General features: G+C 39.9%; 2 protein-coding genes across 2 annotated transcripts; one reads left to right on the top strand and one right to left on the bottom strand.

Annotated features, from left to right (window-relative positions):
- Positions 1 to 2,486: 2,486 nt before the first annotated feature.
- atxn10 (ataxin 10) lies at positions 2,487 to 14,169 on the top strand. Its single transcript, XM_044343320.1, has 11 exons — positions 2,487 to 2,669; positions 3,817 to 4,008; positions 4,341 to 4,426; positions 4,543 to 4,639; positions 4,925 to 5,089; positions 5,220 to 5,300; positions 5,605 to 5,761; positions 5,999 to 6,107; positions 6,432 to 6,616; positions 9,681 to 9,744; positions 12,133 to 14,169. Exons 1-11 carry the CDS (start codon positions 2,539 to 2,541, stop codon positions 12,315 to 12,317), a joined length of 1,452 nt encoding a protein of 483 aa, XP_044199255.1. The 5' UTR covers positions 2,487 to 2,538; the 3' UTR covers positions 12,318 to 14,169.
- wnt7ba (wingless-type MMTV integration site family, member 7Ba) lies at positions 14,048 to 23,526 on the bottom strand. The gene is made up of 4 exons (XM_044343321.1): positions 23,142 to 23,526; positions 21,591 to 21,817; positions 17,876 to 18,147; positions 14,048 to 16,693 (listed from the first exon to the last, which is right to left on the bottom strand). Exons 1-4 carry the CDS (start codon positions 23,222 to 23,224, stop codon positions 16,214 to 16,216), a joined length of 1,062 nt encoding a protein of 353 aa, XP_044199256.1. The 5' UTR covers positions 23,225 to 23,526; the 3' UTR covers positions 14,048 to 16,213.
- Between the last annotated feature and the right edge of the window lie 84 nt (positions 23,527 to 23,610).

Genomic DNA, 23,610 nt, shown 5'->3' with positions numbered 1-23,610 from the left:
GTGGAATAAAATAATGTCATAGATTAACAGGGTGCAAACAGCCAACTGTCATCTCCTTAACCACCGTCTGCTGTGTTTAACTTAAATTCAGACTTTGTTGTCGTGAGTGCCACTATGATGCACGATCGGTTAAACCTGTGGAACCGTTTGATATTTGCTCCATTTCATCTGTTTTGAGAGAATTAAAGCAACATACTTTGTTTGATAATACTTCACAAATGGACTTGCTTTCAACAACATTAATTGTGTTTTGTACCATCAGACTGCACCACCATCTGTGAATAATAAAGACTCATTGCTGTTAATGATGTTCATGTTTTGTCCTGAAGAGAACTTACAGTAGATCCTCTACAACTGCAGAAACCAGGCATCTTCTAGTTAGCATAACTGAGGTTTCCAGAATAACTAAAATCTGATAGGATGTCTGTTTTTCCTGTAACTCAACTCTTCAGATTCCCCATCATACCCATACCGCTTCCAGTTTGTGAGGATATTTCCAGTTATTCCGCTCAAAGAATGAATAATGGGAATACTATACTGGGAATGTTTGGTTCTTTAAATACCTCATTTTAAAGCTGAGAAATTGCTTGAGGTGGACACTTCTTACCATGCATAATCAACTCTCTTCCACATCGATCTGCCTTTTCACCACTGCTGTACTCAGCCTGGCCAGTGAAAACACAGGCGACAACCATAGAGAGGAAAATCCCGTAATCTAAAATTCGCCACTCTCCGTGGAAATCCCAAATGCTTGTCCTGTGGCTGTGTTGTTGCAGCTTGTCAAGGCTGATTGAATTGATCTGTAGACCTTTTAAACATTGCTTTAGGTAAATGGATTTCAGATGTGAGTGCAGCTGTAGCTTACAGCCTATACAGAACTTCTGTTTCAGAAATTATTGGGTGTAATATTGTGGGGTATGTCCAAGTATAGTTACATATCCGTGATTGCAGCTGCCCATTTGCCACAAAAATATCATAAAATACTTCATCTCATAGTAGAAGCTATAGTAGCCTACAAGCAAAGTGAAGTCAACTTAAATTATACTAAGTATAAAAAAAATGTTTATTACAAAGCATTTCACAACACGTACAGTCTTGTGAAATAGTAAAGATCATTCTCAAAAGATAACTATCCAAATTGCATCAATCAGTCATCCCGTGCTCAAATTAAATGCTCACTATGAGTCATATGCAGTAACAATGTGTTGATGGTGATAATGTTGTAACCACTGATGACTGGATTGGGTGACAATGGTTGGATGTATCCCAGGTTTTATGCTGTCAACATTGTATTTCATTTGAGGCCATGTAGTAGGTTTTAGCATATATTTACATATCAACAATATGTATTGTTTTATGTATCTTATGTTAAAGTGTGTGTATGTTTCACCTTGCTGCAAGACAAATCCTTTTTGGGGACAATACAGTTTAGGTTAACACTGAGGTTGTCTGTCACACTGGACAGTAATTCAGTATAGTTGCTTTGTTAAGCTTAATTGATTTAGGAAGTCTCACTGAGATCAAGGTCAGTTTTACAAGAGAAACCTGAGAGCAAATTGCATATATATAGTATGACAGCAAGACACCTCAGTCACACGAATAGGTCATTACACACAAATACACATTAATTCAAAACTTCACTTATATAATTGAAAAAACAACCAGTAAGGATCAAGGTTCATCTTTATTGTCATTATACAATACAGGTTTGCCAGTGAAAAGCAGTTGTATCCCCCTCCACACTATACATACAGAAAATGTATTAACAAATATGCAAATATTTTAGTTTAGAACAGAATAAAACTATAAAATTGTCCAAATACTATATAAACATGCACACAAAAGTATTTACAATATGTGCAATATAGCTTAATTGGTTTATTGATTATACTGTTTAATTAATGCATAGTTACCTACAAAGGCCTGGAGACAGCAAGCAATCTTCTTCAATACTACATACTATTTATCAGGCTAGTTTCTTTCAAGTAACCAAATAAACAGCTAGAACTCCTGGAAACAAAAATACATCAGAATCAAAAAAAACAAACAAACAAACAAATAAAAAACAGAATGTGGGAGAAAAACAAGACAAGTATCTAAACAAAGTAAGAAAAATGCGACTATAAAAGACAGGTGATATAAAAATATAGATTGAATTTTACTATAAAGAATAAGTAAAAAATCTATTGTATGTGAAGAGAACTGTTGAGTTTAAAAAATTAACTGATATTGACTGAGAATGTGCAAATGTTCACAGTATAAAAAGTACATGCAATGTATAAAATTTTGCACACAACTTTGATGCACATTTTTCCCAATCTGTACTGAGTCCTCTCTGTAATGTGTGTCTCTCCCTGTATTATTGATACAAACACATCTTATGTTACACTGACTCCTCCTGTAGATGACAACAAGCTGCACTATGACTTGCTTGAAAACAGCAGCACGTGCTCTGACTCCACCTTCACCCTGGATTGAACCAATAGAGTTTCAGGAATCTACCCGGATGTCCCGCACACACGGAAGAAGCAGGCAAACATGGCAGCTACAACCAACAACAACGTGGACATTTCTACGTCTATTGCTGGTATTTTGAATGAAAAATACCGTCCTGAACACCTACAGGTTTTAAAAACATGCACGGCAGCGTTAAGGGAAAAGGAATACAGGTGAGGACGACGCCATTTGCTGGCTTTTTAATTGGAAACCGAGGGTGTTAGCTTACCGGCTAAGCTAGCCTGACTGTCAATTTTAAAGTGCAGCATCATTCAGGACGGTTTATTTTCTATTTGTGTTAATAAACGGCGATTTTAGACGTTTACTCATCCATCTAATTGTAGTATTACTTAAATATGTCTACTTTCCCGAGCCAATACGTTTTTATTGTTGTTGTTAACCGAGGGAGATTTCTGAAGCAACACTGATAACTGTTTGAAGACGTCCGTTAAGAATAAACACCAGAGAGGTGCAATAATAATGTATTATTGATGTATTAACAATCTGTCCGTGTAACATTGTGTTGCCAACAATGGCATTCTGTAGAGGCTACACTAAAGCTTTAGTTCTCAAACAAGTTTAATTTGATTGAAATAACACTATTAAGAATAATAAACCACTCGTTTCTCTCAATGCTCATGAGTTTCTGATGTGCAAATGAAAAATGCAACTTAAACTTTGTCCTTGTTGCCATATTTTTTTTAAACACAAAAGACACAAGACTCCTGCTTTACTGACTGTGAACTTGAGAGCAAGATAGGCTTCTTCATATATTGTTTTTGGCTGCGTTTGCTTCATGGGCACCACCTACTTTTACCCCACCCTGTCAAATATCCATCTGGTACTTAACATGTCATTTTGCTCTCTTTTTTCCCTTATAGTTCCTAAAAAACATCATATTAATAGACCTTTCACAGTAGACATTTTGATTTGCCATATTAAAAGCACAGGCAGACGAACTAATAAGATTAATGGTGGCTTCTAACAGCATTTACTGCAATGCAGTGCAGCAATTAATAGTGCTGTTGGTTACACCTGTTTGTCTGCTGTGAATATGTGGAATGAAATGTAAGTTCACTTTTTTCCCCTGATTGCTTCACAATTTGGAGAGAGTAGGGTGGGTCGTCCACTAATCACATCCTCCTGTCAGCATGTCGAAGTGTCCTTGAGCAAGACGATAAACCCCAAAGTGCCTTGTATGGTAGCTTGCTGCCATCAGCGTGTGAGTGTGTTTGTGAACGAGTGGTAAAAACTGTGAAGTGCTTTGGATAAAAGCACTATATAAATGCTGCCATTTACCATTTACCATTCTGTTTTCAGAGATGTCGTCGAAGAGCAGGCTTTCTCCAGTCTTCTGCAAGTCTTGTCCCGGCTGTGTAATGAGCTGCAAGCTGCTAGCATAGATGATCAGGACCTGCAGTCTGTCGCCTTGCAGCTGCAGCTGACTGCCGAGTGCTTCAGGGCTCAGAGGAACTCCTGTGTGCAAAGCACACGCAACCAGTGCCTGCTCAGGTAATGACAGTCACAAGCACGATTGATGACACTCACCAGTGTAGTGTTTGTGAGAGACAGGGGGAAAGCCAAAAAATTTGCCTCCATGAATTGATCAGTTTATTTAATATAAAAGCTTTTTGAAATGTTTTCTCTGCCTCACATGTTTGACATAGTCACAACACATACTGAATATCATTGTACACTGCAAAATGATTTATTAGATAAGGCTATTGTAGTGCTTTGCATTATATTGGAGGTGTTCATGTAGTTGTAAAAAATAAACTAGAAATACGCAAAGAAATCATGCAAAGAACCAGCTAACATAATTCTGTTTTTTCTTCTTTCTTTAGGGAGCTTGGTTTTATTGATGTTTCTGTTAAACTCCTGACCTTCTTTCAAACCATAAATTTGGAGGGCAGAGATGGCATATTTGAACGTAAGTCAAAACGTAATGTCCTAAATTAGGTAATTGATCTCTAATAAAATGAGTTGCTCTTTATAGTGAACTTTGTATACTAACCTGTTTTTCTTAAATGATCCTCTGTGATCCAGCTCTTCGTTGTGGGATCCAGTTCCTCGGTAACTTGGCAGTGGGAAACCAAATGTGTAAAGATGACATTTGGCAGCTGAGCTTCCCGGATCTGCTCCTGTAAGTTGTGTGTGTCACAGTAGCAAACATGCTTGTAACTCAGAAAACAACACTATTAGAAATGTTTACACAGTTACATCAGAAACACAATTTGTAAAATCATTATGATTCACTCTCTGTGTCTGATGGTATCCTGGTGGTTCATAGTTTGAAGAACAACAGATTTAGCCCTTTAGTTTACACAATAATGCACACTCTTTATCAGTACTGTGCTTTTATTTATTTATTTTTATTTATCACAAACATGTGTCCTCACATTGAGTCAACTCAAACATGTGTGAACAGGCAGCTGCTCAGTGTCGATGATGAGAAGGTGGTGAACTACACCTCTATGGTACTCCACACGTGTCTGGATGATGCCAAGGTGGAAGAACTGTCTGAGCCGCAGAACATCCAGCTGGCACTGAAGGTGATGGAGCTCTGTAGGACCCAACCAGACCTGGACTGGACGTAAGTGTGTGTGTGTCTGCGTTGGTGTGTGTTATGTAATTGTTAGTTTATAGCTGTGTATGTATCATTTCAATACTACTTGGTACTACTTGTTGGTAAAGTTTTCATTTGACGTTTATTAATTTGACAGGGTTATTATTGCAACTCAGCATTTCCTCAAGTCTTCAGCTCTGGTGGAAAACATGTACTCTGGGATGTCTCCCAATGAAAGGTACTTCACTTTTATTATATGGATGGACAAATCCACAAGAATAAATAATAAGAGTCAGTATACACAGAAACTCATCTGCTGACAAAAAATACATTAAACCTAAACCTCTGACTAAAGACTTTTCTGAATACACACCATAGATTTTTAGTTATTCTGATTCAGATATTGCAGAATAACCATTGATGTATCCAGAAAAACTAATACTACATATAAGGGAATACTGTCAAGTAGAGATAGAGAATGTGGACATCTAATTGTAGACGGTACCATAGTTGTGTTGTACAGATGTGTGTGTGTTTTTCAGAGTTACTCTGCTAGAGCTGCTCTTTGCCCAACTGAGAGAGGGAGGCTCGGAGGATTGCGGCATCCCTTCCAGCGTGGCTCGTTTCGTGGCCTCTACCTTCCAGAAAGGTTGTGGAGCTGTGCTGACACTTAGCACTGGCTCTGATTCCAGTATTGAGGTACAGATATTAAACCTGACAGATGTATCTACCACTGTCCTCAAACCTCCCACATAAACTGTTACAGACACGAGGACTGTGATTTAACCTGTGTGAAACTGTTGAGGATTTTGATTTTATAATTATTTTCGAATAGCGAGTGGACATAGAAGAGCATGTCATGGACATTTAACTTTATCTCACACATCCTTTCTCCATGTGACTGCCACCTGTTGGTTGCAATCCTCTGTCCTGCAGGAGGCAATGACAGTGATTAGTCTGCTGGAGGTGCTATGTGAGATGACCTCAGATAACAGCCAGCTCATGTTCCTACAGAACCATCCAGACCTTCTAGTGGCTACTGTTGGTAAATTAAAACACACACTCACACAACCTGTCTGACCTCATGATAAATATGTCATCTGCACACCATTGACATTTGATTGAGATCCTCATCAAATCACCCACAGAAAAACAAGCACAAAAAGCCTGCACAGGAAATAAAGCACAAAGCAGAGAAACAAAACATTAAATGTGGTACTCATACAACATTTCTGAAGTAAATGTAACTAGACCTTAATGACCTCAATTCCATCACCATCTGAAGAGTTTTCTTTAATGGGTTGATCTTGAGCTTGGGGTAAATAAAATGTCTCTTTCTCTCTTTCCACCCTTTGCATTTTCCCTGCAGAGCTCCTGGAGCAGGTGCATGCCATAGGGAAGGCCAGTAAGAATATTTTCAGTGCTGCTCAGAACTTCTCCTCTTTCAGTGGAGATGGAGACTCTCCCTCTGATTCCCCGGTCATCAGCTTCAAGGCTCACCTCATCAGGCTGATAGGAAACCTCTGTTACAGGAATACCAACAACCAGAACAAGGTTTGAATTAGATTGGAGTGATGAATGGATGAAAGATCAGATCAATAAACAGATGGATGACTTGTGTAATTCAATTACCATCCTTAAAATACACTGAAAACCTAACTAATCATGCAGAAGGTAGATCAAATGTAGATAAGAGTGAATGGATATTTTGACACTAGTTAAAATATATTTAAGGTGGGTTTCCTGTACAGGTTATGAAATACAAAAATCTGCTTTTACTTGATTTGATTGTTCTTTGGTCTACAAACATCCATGAAATCACCTTTTTTGAAGCTTTAAAACCCTCTTGTTATTTCATATGTTGTACTGTGGTTGTTGGGGAGCATAATTTCCAGTTCTCCAGTACTACACCCTGCTGCTGTTGCTGTTGTTGATATATCACAACCAAGAAAATATTGTATGGGGCAGAAACCTTTAGTCAGTTGAATGATTAGCCGATCAACAGAAAAAGAATTGTAGGGCTGCAACTAACAATTATTTTCATTGTTGAGTAACCTATTGATAATTTCGATCGATTATAATCGATTAGTTGTTTAGTCTATAAAGTGTCAGAAAATGAACATTACTGTTTGGCAGAGCCCAATCTGACATCCTCACATGTCTTGTTTTGTCCCAACCAACAGTCCACAACTTAAAGATGTTCAGTTTACTGTCATAGAGGACTAAAGAAACCAGAAAATATTCACATTTGAGAAGCTGGAATCAGAGAATTTGGACTTTTTTTTCCTTAAAAAATGACTCAAAATAGTTAATTGATTATTTAATAGTCAGGAACTAATTGATTATTCGACTAATTGTTGCAGCTCTAAAGAATTGTCAACAATTTTGATGATCATTTAATTGGTAATGTCTTTTTTTTCAAGGAAAATTGTTAGATATTTGCTGCTTAGTGCTTCTCAAAATGTATGGATTTGCTTCTTTTTTGTACATGTTTCTTATTGTAAATGGAATATATTTGGGTACAAGAAGTTAAGACATTGCCTTGGGACTCTGGGAACTTGTGATGGACATTTTTCAGTATTTTTTGACATTTTTTAGACTAAATGATTTAATGATTAATCATACTAATAAGTGACAGATGAGTCCATAATAACAATAATGTGGTTTCAGCCATGCAATAAGTCTGTCAGGAAATTAAGGTTTGGAAAAAGCATGGAATAGAAAAGCAAAATGCATAAAATCCCTAAAATGAGATTATTGTCGCTTGCTTATCTTTATGAATTAGATTTTTGTTTCTTTTTTGTATTTTCCTAATCTGCTGGGATCTTCCTCTAATGGGATCTGGGGCACCGTTGCTCAGTCTAACACAATATCAGGTCAAGAAGAGAGTGAGAGGTCTAGTTGGCCCCAGTTTTCTTTGACTGTAGTGGCAGCCACCATTCGCATTTTACAGCTCAAGAAAGAGGCGGACTCTGTGGTGTCAAACCACATGATCTCCTGAGGAGTGAGGACAACTGTTGAGTGCAAATGAGTTTAATGTCTAATGGAGCAGCAAGCTGTGTGTTCCTGTGTCCGGAAGTTTACACGTTCTTTCAGCACAACAACTTGGTTTTGCACTGAAATGTGAAACATTCCCTCCCTCACTCACTCCAGTGATTTTATCAGTTTCCCTCCATCGCCATCGGTGTCACTATGAACATAAAACACAGATAGATAATAAAGCGGATGGGGAGAAGTTGGGCTATATCTGTGGCATAATACAGACTCGGTCCTACTTAATAGAAACAGATTTGTGGAATGCTTGTGGGATGGCCACCCTCTGTTGGCCTCTCTGTGGCCTGTCAGTGGTCAGAAATCACCCCATATCTGTTTTCACTAAGATCACTTCCAGTAAACCAAATGTCATTCTGTTCACCTTTGGGATAGATTGTAATTTAAGATGTGCATGCAAAGCACTGAACTGCATGTACGCCGCTGAATTCAGGGTCCAGTCGCTTGTTATTCATCTCTTTATGGGTTTGGACATAATGTAAGCAACTTCAGACAATCATTTTAAAAGTGGAAAACACAGACCTGGGTGCCTGTACTAGTCAGCGACTTTGTTTCTTTTGACAGTTTAAATGACATTTCCATTTTCTGAAAGTCAGCACTTTGTCTTGTTCTGGTGCTCGTACCAATATATTTGGAGGGTAACCACAAAGGCAAGAGGAAGGCAACGGCAAGCAAAGACAATAATTAAGCCTATAGAATTAGACACATGATACAGAGCAGATCACCCCGTTGTGACGGTCGTAGACTAACCGACAACCACACTGCTGCTTTTGTATGGACGTGAGGCTCTGGAAAAGACAGGGACAGTTAGGTCGACTGCGTATGTTTATTTTGTGTTGACCTTCTGCTTCTGCACAGCTTTTTCATAGTCCCTTGAGTCTTGAATTCTGACCACCAAAGAAGTACTCAAAATATTTCACATTTCAAGTATAACATATTTGTTGCCTTTAAATAAATTCCCACTGTTTTCACTTTGAAAAGGTGATTACTGACTAGACTGCACTGCACAACCATATGCTACAATTTACTGTAACCTTTCTGTGTAAGAATTCAGTTAAATAGTTTTAATGAGAGCTTTCTTGCCTAAAATGGGCAGTCTATCTTTGTGTGTTTGTGTTTTTTCCAGACCATAGCAGAGATTGACATTAGGGTTTGGTGTTGAAAAGCAAAACCTTTTGATGCTATTAGGTGTGGCTGTTAATTATAAGTCCCGAAAAAAAGGTGTTTTGGTTGCAAAACTTACATTTTGAAAGTTCATAAATGCAATGTCAGGTTTTCTTTTGTCCCAAGGATGATTTATCAAGACAATCAACACAGAATGGCTTTATAGATGGAGTAATATAATCAGAAAGCCAATAGCATATACTGTACCTCTGATTAAACACTGTTAAATGAGCTTTTGTTGGGCAAAGACATTTGTTTGGAAAAGTATTTTTCCTGGCATGAGTTTGTCTATTCCATTATACTATTGGAAAATGATCAATGATACCAAACACTAATGAAAAGCGAAATGAAATCCATCTGTACCAGTCCATTCTTTTATATCCTATTGAACTTTTTTCCTCAGGTGAGAGAACTGGAAGGCATCCCCCTGATCTTGGACAACTGCAACATAGACAGCAACAACCCATGTATCCTTTGCTAACAGGAGTTAATGATTTAGAAATACAAACACGTCTGTGTTTATATACATATTTTTCAAGTTGATCTAAATCGCTGGTCATATTTATACCCAGATATCTTTCCAGACATTGTGTATCTTATCCTGGCAGTTTTTGAATTGAATTTGGCACGCTTGCACAGGGGGGCTGGTGGGTTTGCAACCAAAAATAAGTGTGGCATCAGGCTTTGATTGCTGCAGTATGTGCAGACTATTTCAAACTTTTCCGTGAAATTTTCAAAGACTTATTCACCATCTCTCAATACATCTTTGCCTGCAGCTGGTCAATAGTGTCAACTGATTGGTTGCATTTATTATTAAAGGGGACATATTGTAGAATGGAGATTTCCATTTCTTGTTTTGATTATAAAGCAGGTCTAGGTGTTATATAAATACTGTGGAAGTATCAAAAAGCTCAGTCCAAGAAGGAATGCACACAGCCCGTATTCAGAAACTGTAGACGAACATTAGACGAACCGTTCGAACTTCTGTAAGGTTGTGATGTTGCAACTATACGCTGAGTGTTTCCCCTACCATTGCCTTGGAGGGGTCCTGCCACTCCTACAGGACCCTCCGCCCCTCCTGAAAGAAACAAAATATGTTTATTTATGTTATTTACCTAATTTGTGTGCACTTGTTTCATTTCAGCTCAGTCTAAGAGTGTTGTGTTTTGTTGTCATTAATTAGTTCTTCTCCTCTCCTCTGCTCTCTGTGTTTCTTTGGAGGCGGGGCTCAGCCCCTCCACACACACACAGAGCGGAGCAGAGGAAATGCTGCACGGCTGTAGGATATCAGGAAGCAAATTTGTCATTGCACAGCCTTCCAAAGGTTAGATAACCTAATCCTCAGCGGTGGCCATCACAATTAACCTGTGATTTTAAACCAGGGCCCTGGTTTTACTTAGCTACAGTAGGCTACAGTTCTTTACCTGTGGTTGGCCTGGACGTGTGTCACTCAGAAAACAGTCAGCCAATCAGAAGAGGGGGGCATTAAACTGACACAAAACAGCCTGTTTCAGGTTGAGTGAGACAGAGGGCTGCGTCCATGGCTTGCACAGCTGTAACTAGGTGCTTTTTGACCACAAAAAAATGTTGGTAAATAGACAACAAAAATAAAAATATTAAACCTGGGAAGGGCATAATATGATGTCTTTAAAGTCATTTGGGCTGGTTGTTAATGCTAATTTTTTTGAGAAACTTTTAAGTCAAGTCTGGTCCATACACGTCTAGGTAGCACTGAGTTACAGTACCACTTTATTAGGTACACCTGTGATGCAATCCAATCCAATTACCCTATAATAAAGTCTACTTGTTCTGATGCTCAGTTTTACTTGATACCGTGTTTGAGGGGTTAAAGGAATTTGTTCGACCACAGAGGTGCTTTTACTTTGGATTGCATTGTGATAGGTTCCTCTAATATTTGTCAGCCTACCATTTACATATTAAAGTGGACAGAAGATTATTCATATATTATTATACATTATTATAAACACCTCTCAATGTAATGCTTCCAATATGAAACTACCACTAATTGCAGCCACAAAATTAAAGTACCACATAGTTGAATCACTATTTATTTGACACATTGTCAATGAACATTATAAACTTCACAGAGATATAATTTATTGAAGGGCTGTTGAATTGGATTGTGCTGGTGTATCCAATGTAATTAAGTGGTAACTGTGTACTTTATAGTCTGCTCCCACACTCCTTCAGCTTGTGTGGACGCTTCTAAACCAGCAGACCACTTCAAGGTCTGCTGGTTTAGACACACACACACACACACACACACACACACACACACACACACACACACACACACACACACACACACACACACACAAACACGCCCAGCCTACTCCTTCCATCTTTTTCATGTAGGTGTCGGCATTTGTTTCTGTTCCGAGAGATTGTTAAAGAAAAAATTGTGTCTGGAATTGTGCGGGAAAGTTGATACGGGTTAGCTGAGAATGTTTTGAGGGTGGGGTATTTTTTGCAAGTATGCATTTTTTTCATGAAATGGATTTTGTTAATCTTGCGGTACAAAGGGCTGCTCACGCTCATGTCTAGTATTAAATATTGATTGTTACATGTTTATCGTTATAGCACCAGGACCTACTTGTGTGACAGTGTTTTTTGTAGTCATCTAAATTGATATTAAGACATGACAAACTCATTTACACTTATCATAACCTAAAGTTTATCCTTGTTTTTTATTCTATTTTAGTAGCTATATATTTTTTTCCCATCGACATTTACTTCATTCAGCCACCAACTAGTGCCTAAAAACACAATCAAAAAATACCAGAAAGAACCACTGTGTAAAATTCCATGTTGCTGTCCTTAATGAACGCCTCCAGTCATCAGCCAGTGGTCCATCTTTGCCATCAGGAACCTCCTAGAACACAACACTCAGAATCAGGAGCTGGTTGCCAACCTGGAACGCCGTGGCCCCGCTGACTACTCCGCACTCAGGGAGTTGGGCTTCCTGGTGGAGGAGCGAGATGGGAGCTTGCTACTCAAAACTGTGAGGAAAGATTCATGAAAATCTTACAGAAGCAGCCAGGAGCAAGGAGGCCCTCTACCCGCAATCAGGTTTTCATGTGAAGTTATTGTTTAGAAAGCACATGTATTAACATGTGCTGCAAGCCTCATCAATGTTACCAAATACTTAAGATTTATTCATCTAACGCATAAGTTTTGTGCCTGTCTAGAATAATTGATAGTAAGTAAGCTAGAGTAAGCTGAATTAGACATTTCTATCAGAGAAGTATAGTATAACTTACTTTTCTACCTCAGCAGTGCAAGCACTCGTGTCTAGATGGGGCTTAAGGCATTCTTTATATACAAAAGGTCCACAGGGTCCCCCTGGTATAAAAGAAGAGGTCAAGATGTCCAGAGCTCTTGTTTTGTCTTGACCCAAGTCTGGGAAATGAAGAGTTTGTGAGAGGCGAGGACATGCTGGTACCTTTTGGCAAAGCTAATGCTTTGGGGTTTAATCCAAAGACAAAGAGCACCACAGTGTCCGGGCTTTTCACTTTTCAGAGACACTGATGTTACCAGCAGGGGTTGTGGTTTAATCTCAGGCCCGTAGTGACTTCTGCAGTAACCACGAAACAGAGAATGACCAAAACATGATGTAATAACCCCCCTGCGCTTCACCTAATTAAATGGTGGTGTCTTAACCAGAGGTATGAAGACTTTCTCCCCATAAACACGCTTAAAATGTTAGTGAATAACTGCTTATTTTAACAGACATAATATTAATAAAAACATAACCTAAGGTCATCTAAGGTCAGCATACGACACTAAAACTAACTCTCACACTATGCATGTCATTTGAAAACAAAGCTCAATATACAGCATGTGCTACTTGCTTTTGCAGTGCTGCTTGTATTAAGGATATAACAGTAATGAGTTCTATACTCAACACAATGTAGTGTATTTCATCTTCATCTTACTCTCCATCTTCTATTTCAATCCTGTTGCACAGTACTGTAGATGAATAAGGCATGAGAGGGCTAATGGCATGCAATATAGATCATTAACCATCTTTAAACTCACAACTTTGAGTTCATATTTTACACCTTAGACCGCTTCCCTTCGCTTTGTGCAAATTAGATTTAAGTTATACCAGACTGCATGGACTTTCTTAGAGATTTACTAAATACCGAACTTCTATTATTTCTAGCTGTGTGTTTGTGGGCATCTTCTGTTACATGAGGGATGAGTGCATATTGTAAGTGGGTGTCCAAAGAGTGAGTGAGTGAGTGAATGAATGAATGAGTGAGTGAGTGAATCAGACCAGAAGCATTAGTTTGCAGAATGACATCCCTCCCTGCTCCTCCCGTTGCTGGATAAGCTGAACAGTACTGACACCTCAACAATGCAGCGCTTTACGGGCCTGCCCACACCCTGCTCCACCCTGTTTGCTCTGCCTCTGATTTTTAATGACAAAATGTATTGAAACAATCCGCTGGACTCTCCCCTCAATCCGCCGGCATAGTGAAGGGAGCTTATGCGGTTCCGGTCCCCAAGGATTTCAGACAGCTAACAAAACAGCTGTTACTTGCGCTCGACTGGCTGGCTGCAATGCTTTTCAGCCCCACAGGAAAGAGGCTGTGCGAGTCAGCCGGGCTGAATGAGGTGGCATGGCCGCGGCCGTCTGTTCACCTCCTAACACATTAGTACCACATCAGTCAAGGCCAGAATTCTGGTGTTTCCCATATCAGCGTTTTATACCACAGGCCTCTACTATATTGTATTTGTGCCTTCTGGTTTCGCCTTCAGCAAAAAAAAAAAACAACAAACTTTGTCAGGGTGTAAAATATATGCTTCCTGTTTGGGTCAAATATGTTTATATGCGGCTTAATAAAGAATTGTGTGTGTGACAAACAGCTTTTTGTAATGATTTTACTAACAACAATAAAGGCCAGATGTGACATAAAACTCAAGAGGCTTTAAAAGGATGCTCAAATTTTATTGGTAAAAAAGAAATACAACTGTCCGTGTTTGTAAGTGATGCAGACTTTGATTTTGCCACAAAACAAATAAAGAAACCGAAATTAGTTGTATTTGAAGTTATAACGGTGCCTTTAGAAAGCAATGAGTTGTTCCTAGTTACTGATAGAGGCAACAAGACAAGTAGAAACACTGAAATCTCTTCAATCTAAAGCTGCACAATTAATTGGTTGCTGACACTTTCATTGTATTTTCTACTTCCATATATTTCCTCAAATACTTAACAGTGGGTTCCACAAAATTTCCTGTACTTTCCAACACTTGATGTACTTAATGAATCACTCAGAATTTATGGGCTACTTTGAATTGTGAAGGATCATATCGAGGTGGACAATCTGGGCTACTTTGATAAAAAAAAAAACACGTGGACTATTTACAATTTAGGAACTTTGATCAAAGACATAAATTCCAAATAATTTATAGCTCTCAAATCTGAATACAATGACATTAGAAAACACTTGTAAATAGTGACTTTCTTTTCCAACTATAAATGACATAAAGTGCCACGTTCCTCATATAAAAATATACTCTTCAAATTGTTTTGTAAGTTATATAAAGCCTAAATAAACATTTCTGAATACATTAAGGGTGCTGTCCAAAAATAGCTTTGAGGCCTTTGATCCTCTCATACCCCCTTCTGTGTGGTTAGGGTACATGCCATCCACCCAGGCAGGCCTAAACCGCGCTGGAAGACCTTGTGTAAGCAGAGGCCACCATGTGGAATTCCATGTCTCTGCCGTTCATGGGAATGTTCGATGTATCTGAACCTGATTGCACCTCTATGGAGTTCCAATGAGGCTTACATACTTTTCTCAGAAGTCAAGAGCCCTCCAAAAACAAAACAAAACAATGAACACGGTCGGGATGGAAAGTGCCGTTCAAACTGACAAGTTTGGATGCTTAAAATAGTATGTGAGTATTTTCTGCCTCTTTGGCTCTTGGCGTAACAAAGGGTGTGGGCCCGGGGGGGGGGGGGGGGATATGTCCATGAGAGAGATGTCAGCACGGCACTCGACAACACAACCCCCCAAACTCTGTGATGTTGATGTTCCATGAAAAAGAAGAAGTGTGACTATGTGAGTGCAAAAGAACTAATCTATAGCTTAATATGCCACTGACGACTGATAATGGATAAAAATTAAAATAACAGAGGATTTAGCTGAATATTCTGTTCAGTGGCTGTAAATGTGATTCCACTTGAATAAAAGTTGGTTACTCCCAGCTCGTATCAGTAGATCACAAAGGAGAAGAAACATGTTAAAGAGCAATTGAACTTGCTATCCATCCTATATAGGTTTGCAATATATTTTTACATAAATAATTTTGTTTTATTTTCAGTGTTCAAACAGAATACAGTGTGAGTGTACAGTTAAACGTATTCCACTGCCATCTTTCAACCCTCAGCGGGAGCCACTGAAGCTCGACTCTCCTTCTTTCACGGCAGTTGAAAGCACTTTGCTCTTGTAGCATTTCCAGTTAGGATGTTACAAAAGTCCAACAAGATCCACCAATAGTTTTATTTTCCTCTTGTGCGTGACATCTTTTGAAGACTGTAAGCTACATCTTTGTAAGATGCGCAGGTAATTGTCTTCCAAATGTTGCTTTGCTGGAGACAAAAAAAAAACAAACGTCATGTCCTTTGCAACATGTTTGCACCATGTCACATGTTTTGTACCAGCACGCAAGAAAATATATTACTGAAATGTTCATGTCTCTTCTTCCCAATACTTTACAAACCATATCCCATTTCGTGTCTGTCTCTCCTCTCTGTAAAGAATTCCAAATAGGATGTCAAAATGTGCAAAATGTTGAATAAATACTTCCAAGTCCTTCACTTCAAATTCCACTTTGTCATATCCCCTTACCTTCGACCCATATCCGTTTTACAAAGCCTCCCCCAGTGTTCCACCTCCTCATCCCCTACTTGCAAGTGAAAACTTCTGATTTCTCACTGCATGTGTTGCACTTGACAAAACAGCACCAGTGGAACTTGCAGTTGCACTGCCAGACCCGTGTGTAGTGGTGCGTGTCGAAACCCCGGCCACAGCACATCACATTACAGCCGTCTGTGTGGGTAGAGGTACCGTTGCACAGTCTGCCCCGTGTCCCTGTGCTGCCTGTGGCTGTGTCCTCTTCACAGTAGTTGGGCGAGCGCTCCAGGTACACCAGGTCTGTGTCAGTGGGCTTCTGGTAGCCCCGAGCCTCTTTGAGACGTAGGAAGGAGGGCTGGCGGAGCCGTGAGGCCCGGACTGGCTCTACTTGAACTGCATCACTGTAACGCTCCTTTAGCAGGTAACCAATCTCTCTGAATTTTGGCAGCGTGATCCAGCAGGTCTTTGTGGTGCAGGAACCAGACACACCGTGACACTTACACTCCAGCTTCATCCTCTCTTCTAGGATCTGATCATATAGAGAGTAGAAATTAGGTCAGTATGAATTAAAAATGATAGTTAATAAGGGTAATCTGATAAATACATAAATGGTCATTTTAAATTCACATGTCATTGCTTGAATTTGAATGACAATCGCATGGCCCTCAGATGTCTTTTTTGGTAAGCTGGGCTTTCTGTGGACACTTTAACTTTCAGCACACCAACCAGTAGGCCAACTTTATGTCAGAAAAAATAACGTATACTCCAAAGACTGTAGTCTCTAATTAACTTTACCTTTCTTCAGACCGCATAATGGCGTGACAGCCCGAGAAAACTGACCAGAGCTGTTGGCCAACCATACACGTATAGAATTACATTGTGGTTAAAGCCAGATTTACATTATAATGCCATACAAATATTTTCAGGTGACTGTTTGCTTCTCTACTGATTTTTAGAGATCAAGCTTGACATTTGGAAAAAAAAAAAGTTACATCCACATTTTAACAGTGGATGCACTTATTTCATAATAAGACAGTGATTTCCGAGCAACTAAGCTCATAATTAGAACATCTTGTAGCTAGCAGTCAAATCAGCAACTCTGTCTGTCTTTCTCTTCATGGCTATCACATTTTTGGGGAGTTTGCTCTCGACTTTGGTTGGTTCAGTGTGTGCGGCGGGGCAGAAGCGTGGTCTGTGGCGCTGCCACTGAGAAAGGAAGAGAGTGAGACTTGCAATAATATCCTCTATCCTGACTTAATGCTTAGTAATTCAGTGAATGGACTGTAGGGCTGTGGCACTAATCCATCTGGCAGCTGTATCTGCCAAGTCTTGCATTTCTGTCACACTTACACACACTCGCAAGTGTGTTCACACATGCAGAGACACTTGATGTACAGGAACTTTAATTATTTCTGCACTTTATTTATAATTTAGCGCTGATCTGTAGCTCGTGCATTTATTAATCTTTTAGTTACTGATATAAGTACTTATCATGAAACAGACAAAATCATTAATAATCTCTGATAATTTAGTTGTTTATTTTTGCCCACATTATCTTACATCTGTTTAAACTGGTGTTGATTTTTTAACTCACTTTGCTTTCTGCAGTATTAGCTAAGTTTGCATAATTTTTGGGGTAATCATCAGTGAACCCTGAAAATGTATTTAAAGTCATGTATAAAACTATACTTGGTCAGATTGCTTGCATTACCTTTCGCCCTGCCTCATTGTTGTGCAGGTTCATCAGCCGGCGCGCGTTTTTCCTGATCTCACGGGCGTCCACAAAGCGCCGCGAGAACTCCACGCCGTACTTTACATCCGCAGAACAGCCTCCCCACTTCCAGCCCTCCTCTTGGTCGTGGTAGCCCTGCTTCTCTCGGTCACAGCCACACTGGCTCAAGTTGCCTTGGCTACAAGCTGTGGTCACTGCGTGGGCAACTCCAGCTGCAGTGATGGCATAAGTGAAGGCTGCCTCCCTGCTGCCTGAAGAGAATAGAACAGAATCTGAATAAATTCAACATCAGGTGCAAAGTAAATTGATACAAGGACTCTCTTTATTTCAACTAAATAGCTTTTTAAGTACCTATACTTTTTTAGGCATTCTAAAATCAGTACTAATAGTTATTCCCTCAAAAATGCAGTAATTGTATACCAATCATAAAGTTACACTTTTATGACAGAAGAAGGAGGATTAAAGTTTGTTTTAGCCCCGATGATGTCATCAGGGTTATTTCAACTTGGACTTGAAACTTAAAATTTTTAACAGAAAGCCTGTGTTACAAGCTGGGATTATGAAGTTTGAAAGAAGTAGGCATTTAGGAGGTACTGAGTTGCATTATGGGAAATGTAGGATCTTGCATTTCTGGAGCTTGACCCATACTAGAGACTAAAACACAGGAAATTTCAACATCTACCTTGTCAGCTTTGATTACTCAAGTCCCCCAACTTATTGAGGTGCAATACTTAATTGCTGGACTACTCCTTTAAGGAAAGATAAATAAAGTTCAATTGCATCACTGAATTGGAGAGGAATTGATTGGTAGAGTATATTAACACTGGAACACACAATTGTTGTATGATATAACTAAGTAGATGAGGAGTTTTCAACAGAATTAATCTTACTTTCCTAATATTTATTAATGTCAAGTATCAGTGCTACAACTTCAGAAGATTATAGTACTATTTTTAGTCTTACATAATTTTAAAGGCAGGTTAATGGGCTAGATATCAGAAGTGCACTTTGAGTAGCACCAGCATAATGCGCTTTATTATGAACATCTGTGTAATCTCATAATAGCTCACTGATTGTTTTCTCTCTGCCTTATTTCAGATCTCTGATCTGCATCAGCAGTCAGTCATCATTTAAACAATAATCAGTAAAGTGAGGAAAACACAAGTGACATCTACTGGCTGACTAGAGCAGTGGTTCTCAAATGTTTTCATATCAAGGACCCCTAAACTATCACAAATTAGACCACATACCCACATTTGATTAGATTTTGTCCCAGGGTCCCCCATCTGGTAAGACTTTTGCTTTTAGATGTTTTATTACATAAAGTGTATGAAAACAATAACCAAAATAGTCACACATTCTGTCATTGTGTCACTTATGGATGGAATTATAGTGAAAATAAATTATTCCCCTTTTTGCTAGGGACCCCCTGGTAACCCCTCAAGGACCTCTGGGGGTCCCCAGGCCCCATTTTGAGAACCACTGGGCTAGAGGAGCTTTTTTTCTGGATCAGCACTCGTGGAATTGCTGTGCCTTAATGTTTTTCATCAATGGAATTTCTCATGCAGCTTAAGTGTCATTCTGTGTCTGTCTTAGGCGGTCCACATTATTATGGCAAATGATACTGCTGTGTTGCATGTTGAAATAATCTGCGGCCAGGCTTGACTGAGATGTGCCCATTTCCAAGCTTTCGTATGTCACCATCTGAACTTCAGAATAAACACATTTATATTTATGGCATGGAGGGGGAAATGAATTTATTGGCACTACAATTGGTCCGTGTAATGGGATATCCTCCCTCTCCAATCAGGATAATGCTGGGCCTTCGTTTTTCTCAACAGCCCAGAGTATTAATGCATGGCGTCTCTGGTAGAGGCGATTCTAATGGCTCTCTTCCAACCTGACAAACTCACTCGGAGAAACCATCGGGCCTGCGGTTCCCCCGGTCCATAACTCATAACAAACTCTGAAGTCTTCTCTCATCAGGCTAAATCCGCGAGCCATTCAGATATATTGTATGGTGAGCATTTCTCAAGGCATCAGACGCATGCAATAGCCAAACAGCCATCTCTTCGCACTATGATTTGTTTTGATTGTACACCAGTGCATGCAGGGTCCTATTGTTGCCATCCAGCTGCTGGAGCTGACTTCAGTTAGTGGTTAGCATGAATCTCTCTGGTCTTTCTCAATGCCTAATGAGTTAAAAGGCCTGGTACAGTCAATCAAATGAAGTTACCGATGATATATTAGCAACGCAAGAGGGGGTACTACATTTCCATTTTGAAAAATAGTGAAAATGCTCAGAGAGACGGCATAGGGAAACACTGATTCATTTTACTAGGAATCAATGCTCATGTTTTTACACTGCTAGAACAATCCAGCTAGTTTTTATACATTTCTATTAAAATTTAGTCGTCTAGAACATTCTTATTTGGTTAAACTGTCTACATGAAGAGGACATGGGGAACAAAGTTGGGTCCAAAGTGTCTCTCCTAGCTCGTTTACACACCACAAGAGAAAAGAGACATTTCCTCTGACAAAAGAAAGAAAGGGATCCAGACGTCTGTCTGCCTGTCTACCGTGTAGAAGAAAGTGATTGCTCCCAGAGCTGCTAGATTAAACATGGATCCAAAGCCACAGCAAGACCGCAACAAAACATTTCAGACTGAAATACAATTTATATAAGAGGTTCACGTTAGGACCAAACAGGCTTTTGTGAGAAATAAAACTGGGAAGAATGTTGACTAAAACCAGGGAGATGTGTGCGTTGCTGTGTTTACAGATCGCAGAGGTTTGATATAAATGCTTTCAGAAGATGGCACACCCAGATAGGCCTTCGGTCTGCTTCATAAGGAAGTCTTCACACTCCATTTATGAGTGCAGGACTATGACAATGGGTGTTGCAAGAACAGTGATGTCACAATCAGCAACTACAGATTGAATCAAACTTTTGGGACACAGTTTTTCTTCTAAAGCAGGCAGAGAATTCATTGTGGTTGCTGCTTTTGGCATTCCGAACAAAAAAAATGCTTTCAATAAAAGTCTTGCCACCCATCTCAAAGTCTTTTTTAATGGCACTAAATTGAGCTACACTACAGCTCCCTCTCATGCCACTGATGATAGTCACATGAGCTTTGAGGACAATACGAGAAGAATGAGAAAACAGCCTGATGTCAAACCGCAGAGCTGAACAGCATCGGAACTATGCTCGTTCACACACAGTTCACACAGTTGTGGAAATCAGGGCACAGAGCTCAGTTGGGTTTGGTTAGCACAAGCCTGTTTATAGATTAAAGCAACACAATCCTGTCGCCCTCATCACACATCAGTCCACACTTGTGTCTCAAGGCTCATATTACCAACTGTTGCATCTAATTTACTTTGATCTGATTTACTTTTTGTAGTCCAAGAATTTTCATTTGCTGGTGTTAAAAGTTTAACACTTTGTAAATAGTTTGCCTCAGAAAATCCTTAAGTAATTCCCCTGCTATTTGAGCAATTGTATGCTCTGCTGGACTACAATTACAGTCCCATCAGACCTCTCTGTCCCTTCTCATCCTCACTCAGCCTATTTTGCCTCTTTCATACAGTCTATACTAAGATAAAAAAAAGCAAACAGTTAAAACTAGAAAGAAAACTAGAAAAGGTGAGTTTTAGTGACACAAGCCAGGCAGCCAGGTGCAAACAGACTGACCTACTCTCAGCTCTTGTCCAAAGACTGTCCTCTCTCCCAGGGCTGAGCAGTTCCACCGGCCGTAGCGGAACTGGTACTGACACTCATTGATGCCCAGCTGGGCGCCTTCACCAATGACAATGATGGCATCGGGGCGGCTCTGACAGAGGGCTCTCTGACGGGGGGCCAGTCCTGGTATCTTGTTGCAGATGATGTTAGCGCCCAGAGCTACCACGGAGGACAGCGCACTATAGGCAGAGAGAGACAGAGTTTAATGAGAGGAACGTCCATCAGAACAGTTCCTACAAGGAAGCATTGATAATATTCTGTCTGGAAGAGTGAGAACACACAAGAAGAAGTGACGAAACAAAAATTGTATAAGCTGGTATGCTTATGGCAAACATGGCAGTTTGATTTGAAGTCTGTGCTCTGGTTTTGCTACCAGTTGGGCAATAAGTAAAGAGGTTTGTCCAATTGTTTCCAATAAACATTTACATTTTTGTTAAACTTTTTGTGATAGTTGGCAGTTGAACTGAAAGTAAGAAACCAAACAAACAAGACCAAATGAGAAGATAAGAGCAGACTCTACAACATTCATCCTCACGCCAGACCACATCACATGTAATCTCAGGACCTCCAGAATGACATAAAAGAGAAGAATAGCTCATTATAGAAATGGGTCCAAATCCAGTTCATTTCTGTCTGCCTCTCTCTCTCTGTGTGTTACAGAAAACATGAACCACCACAGCTATTTTAGGGTTCAGGACCTGCCCTTGTCATGAATGAGAGGCATGTATGGTGCAGCAATCATTCTCTTTGTGAGGGCCAGGGTCTTTTAATGCTAGAAGAAAGAGCTCATTACATTGGCCTGTGCCTATAGGCAGAGCATGAAGTAGTCCAATATCACTCTTTTCCATATGCTGCCTTTCCAATTATGGCCCATGTCTGACGAGGTGCTCCTATGACAGAGTGGCTCTGGTGTAATGTGTAAATCCATAAGAGCAGGTTATCTCATCAAGCAACGCACATCTTAGAACATGTAAAAAATCATGTAGATTAAATAATGGCTTCAGTTCACTCTCTCTTTATAACCGGTCCTTTATGACACAATATTTGAATGAAAGGGATAAAACAGTTCATATTATAGGGGACAGCTTCGCAGCTCTTGTCCCGTGCTAGTGTGTGATTCCATTGTGGAAAAAAAACCTAAATTGATTAAATGACACCAGACACGCGTTTCCAACCTATTTTTCCTAAATTTTGGCTGACTGGGTATTCCAAGTTACATTTTTTCCGTTTCCAAAATAATCTCTTTGCCACACCAGAACAAACTAGCTACGTTAAAGATTAAAATATGGCCATTTACTCCATTTAGCAACATTAAAAAGATAACTTTTTAAAGCGTAAAAACACCTGCAATAACCAGCTATTGCTTTCTAGGTGCGATTTATCCAAATCCACTGTGCGTAATTGGCCAATTTGCGCTTAAGCCACAACTGCCCCACGTGTTAGGCGACCTATAAATCAAACCGATGTGTTTAAATTGAGCAAGTGCATTTATAAGAAACCTACAGGTAGCTACCGCTGGTGAGGATGAGGAAGATCTGTGGGTAATAGACGGAGAGCAGCGCACTGCGAGACGGGATGATGAGCATGGTTGCGCATTGAACACAACTTGTTCTGCTCTCGCGGTTTGAAAAAAAAAAGAAGAAAAAAGAGGAGGATGTATGAACCAATCCTTTAGTCTGAGGTCCAGGAGTTGAACGCAGGTGTGTCGTCTCTTATTCCCGCCGCTGAGAGGTGGCGTCTTCAGCTAGTGGAGCCGTGGCGCGCTGCGGCAGCTCCAAGCTCCGCTGTCCATGTGCTGGAGATGAGACGCTGCATCCCTCGGCCGAAGTGCGCTCTGCCACCTGGGCTGATAGAGGACTGGGTGGGAAAGAGAGCGAGAGAGAGAGACAGACAGAGAGAGAGGGAGAGAGAGAGAGAGAGAGAGGGTGGGTGGGGGCAGTTGGGGTTCCGGATGTCAGATACGTGCCGCTCA

The sequence above is a fragment of the Thunnus albacares genome, chromosome 23, assembly GCF_914725855.1.
Source record: "Thunnus albacares chromosome 23, fThuAlb1.1, whole genome shotgun sequence".
Classification (NCBI taxonomy): Eukaryota; Metazoa; Chordata; class Actinopteri; order Scombriformes; family Scombridae; genus Thunnus; species Thunnus albacares.
This window is presented reverse-complemented; position numbering and strand designations above follow the sequence as displayed.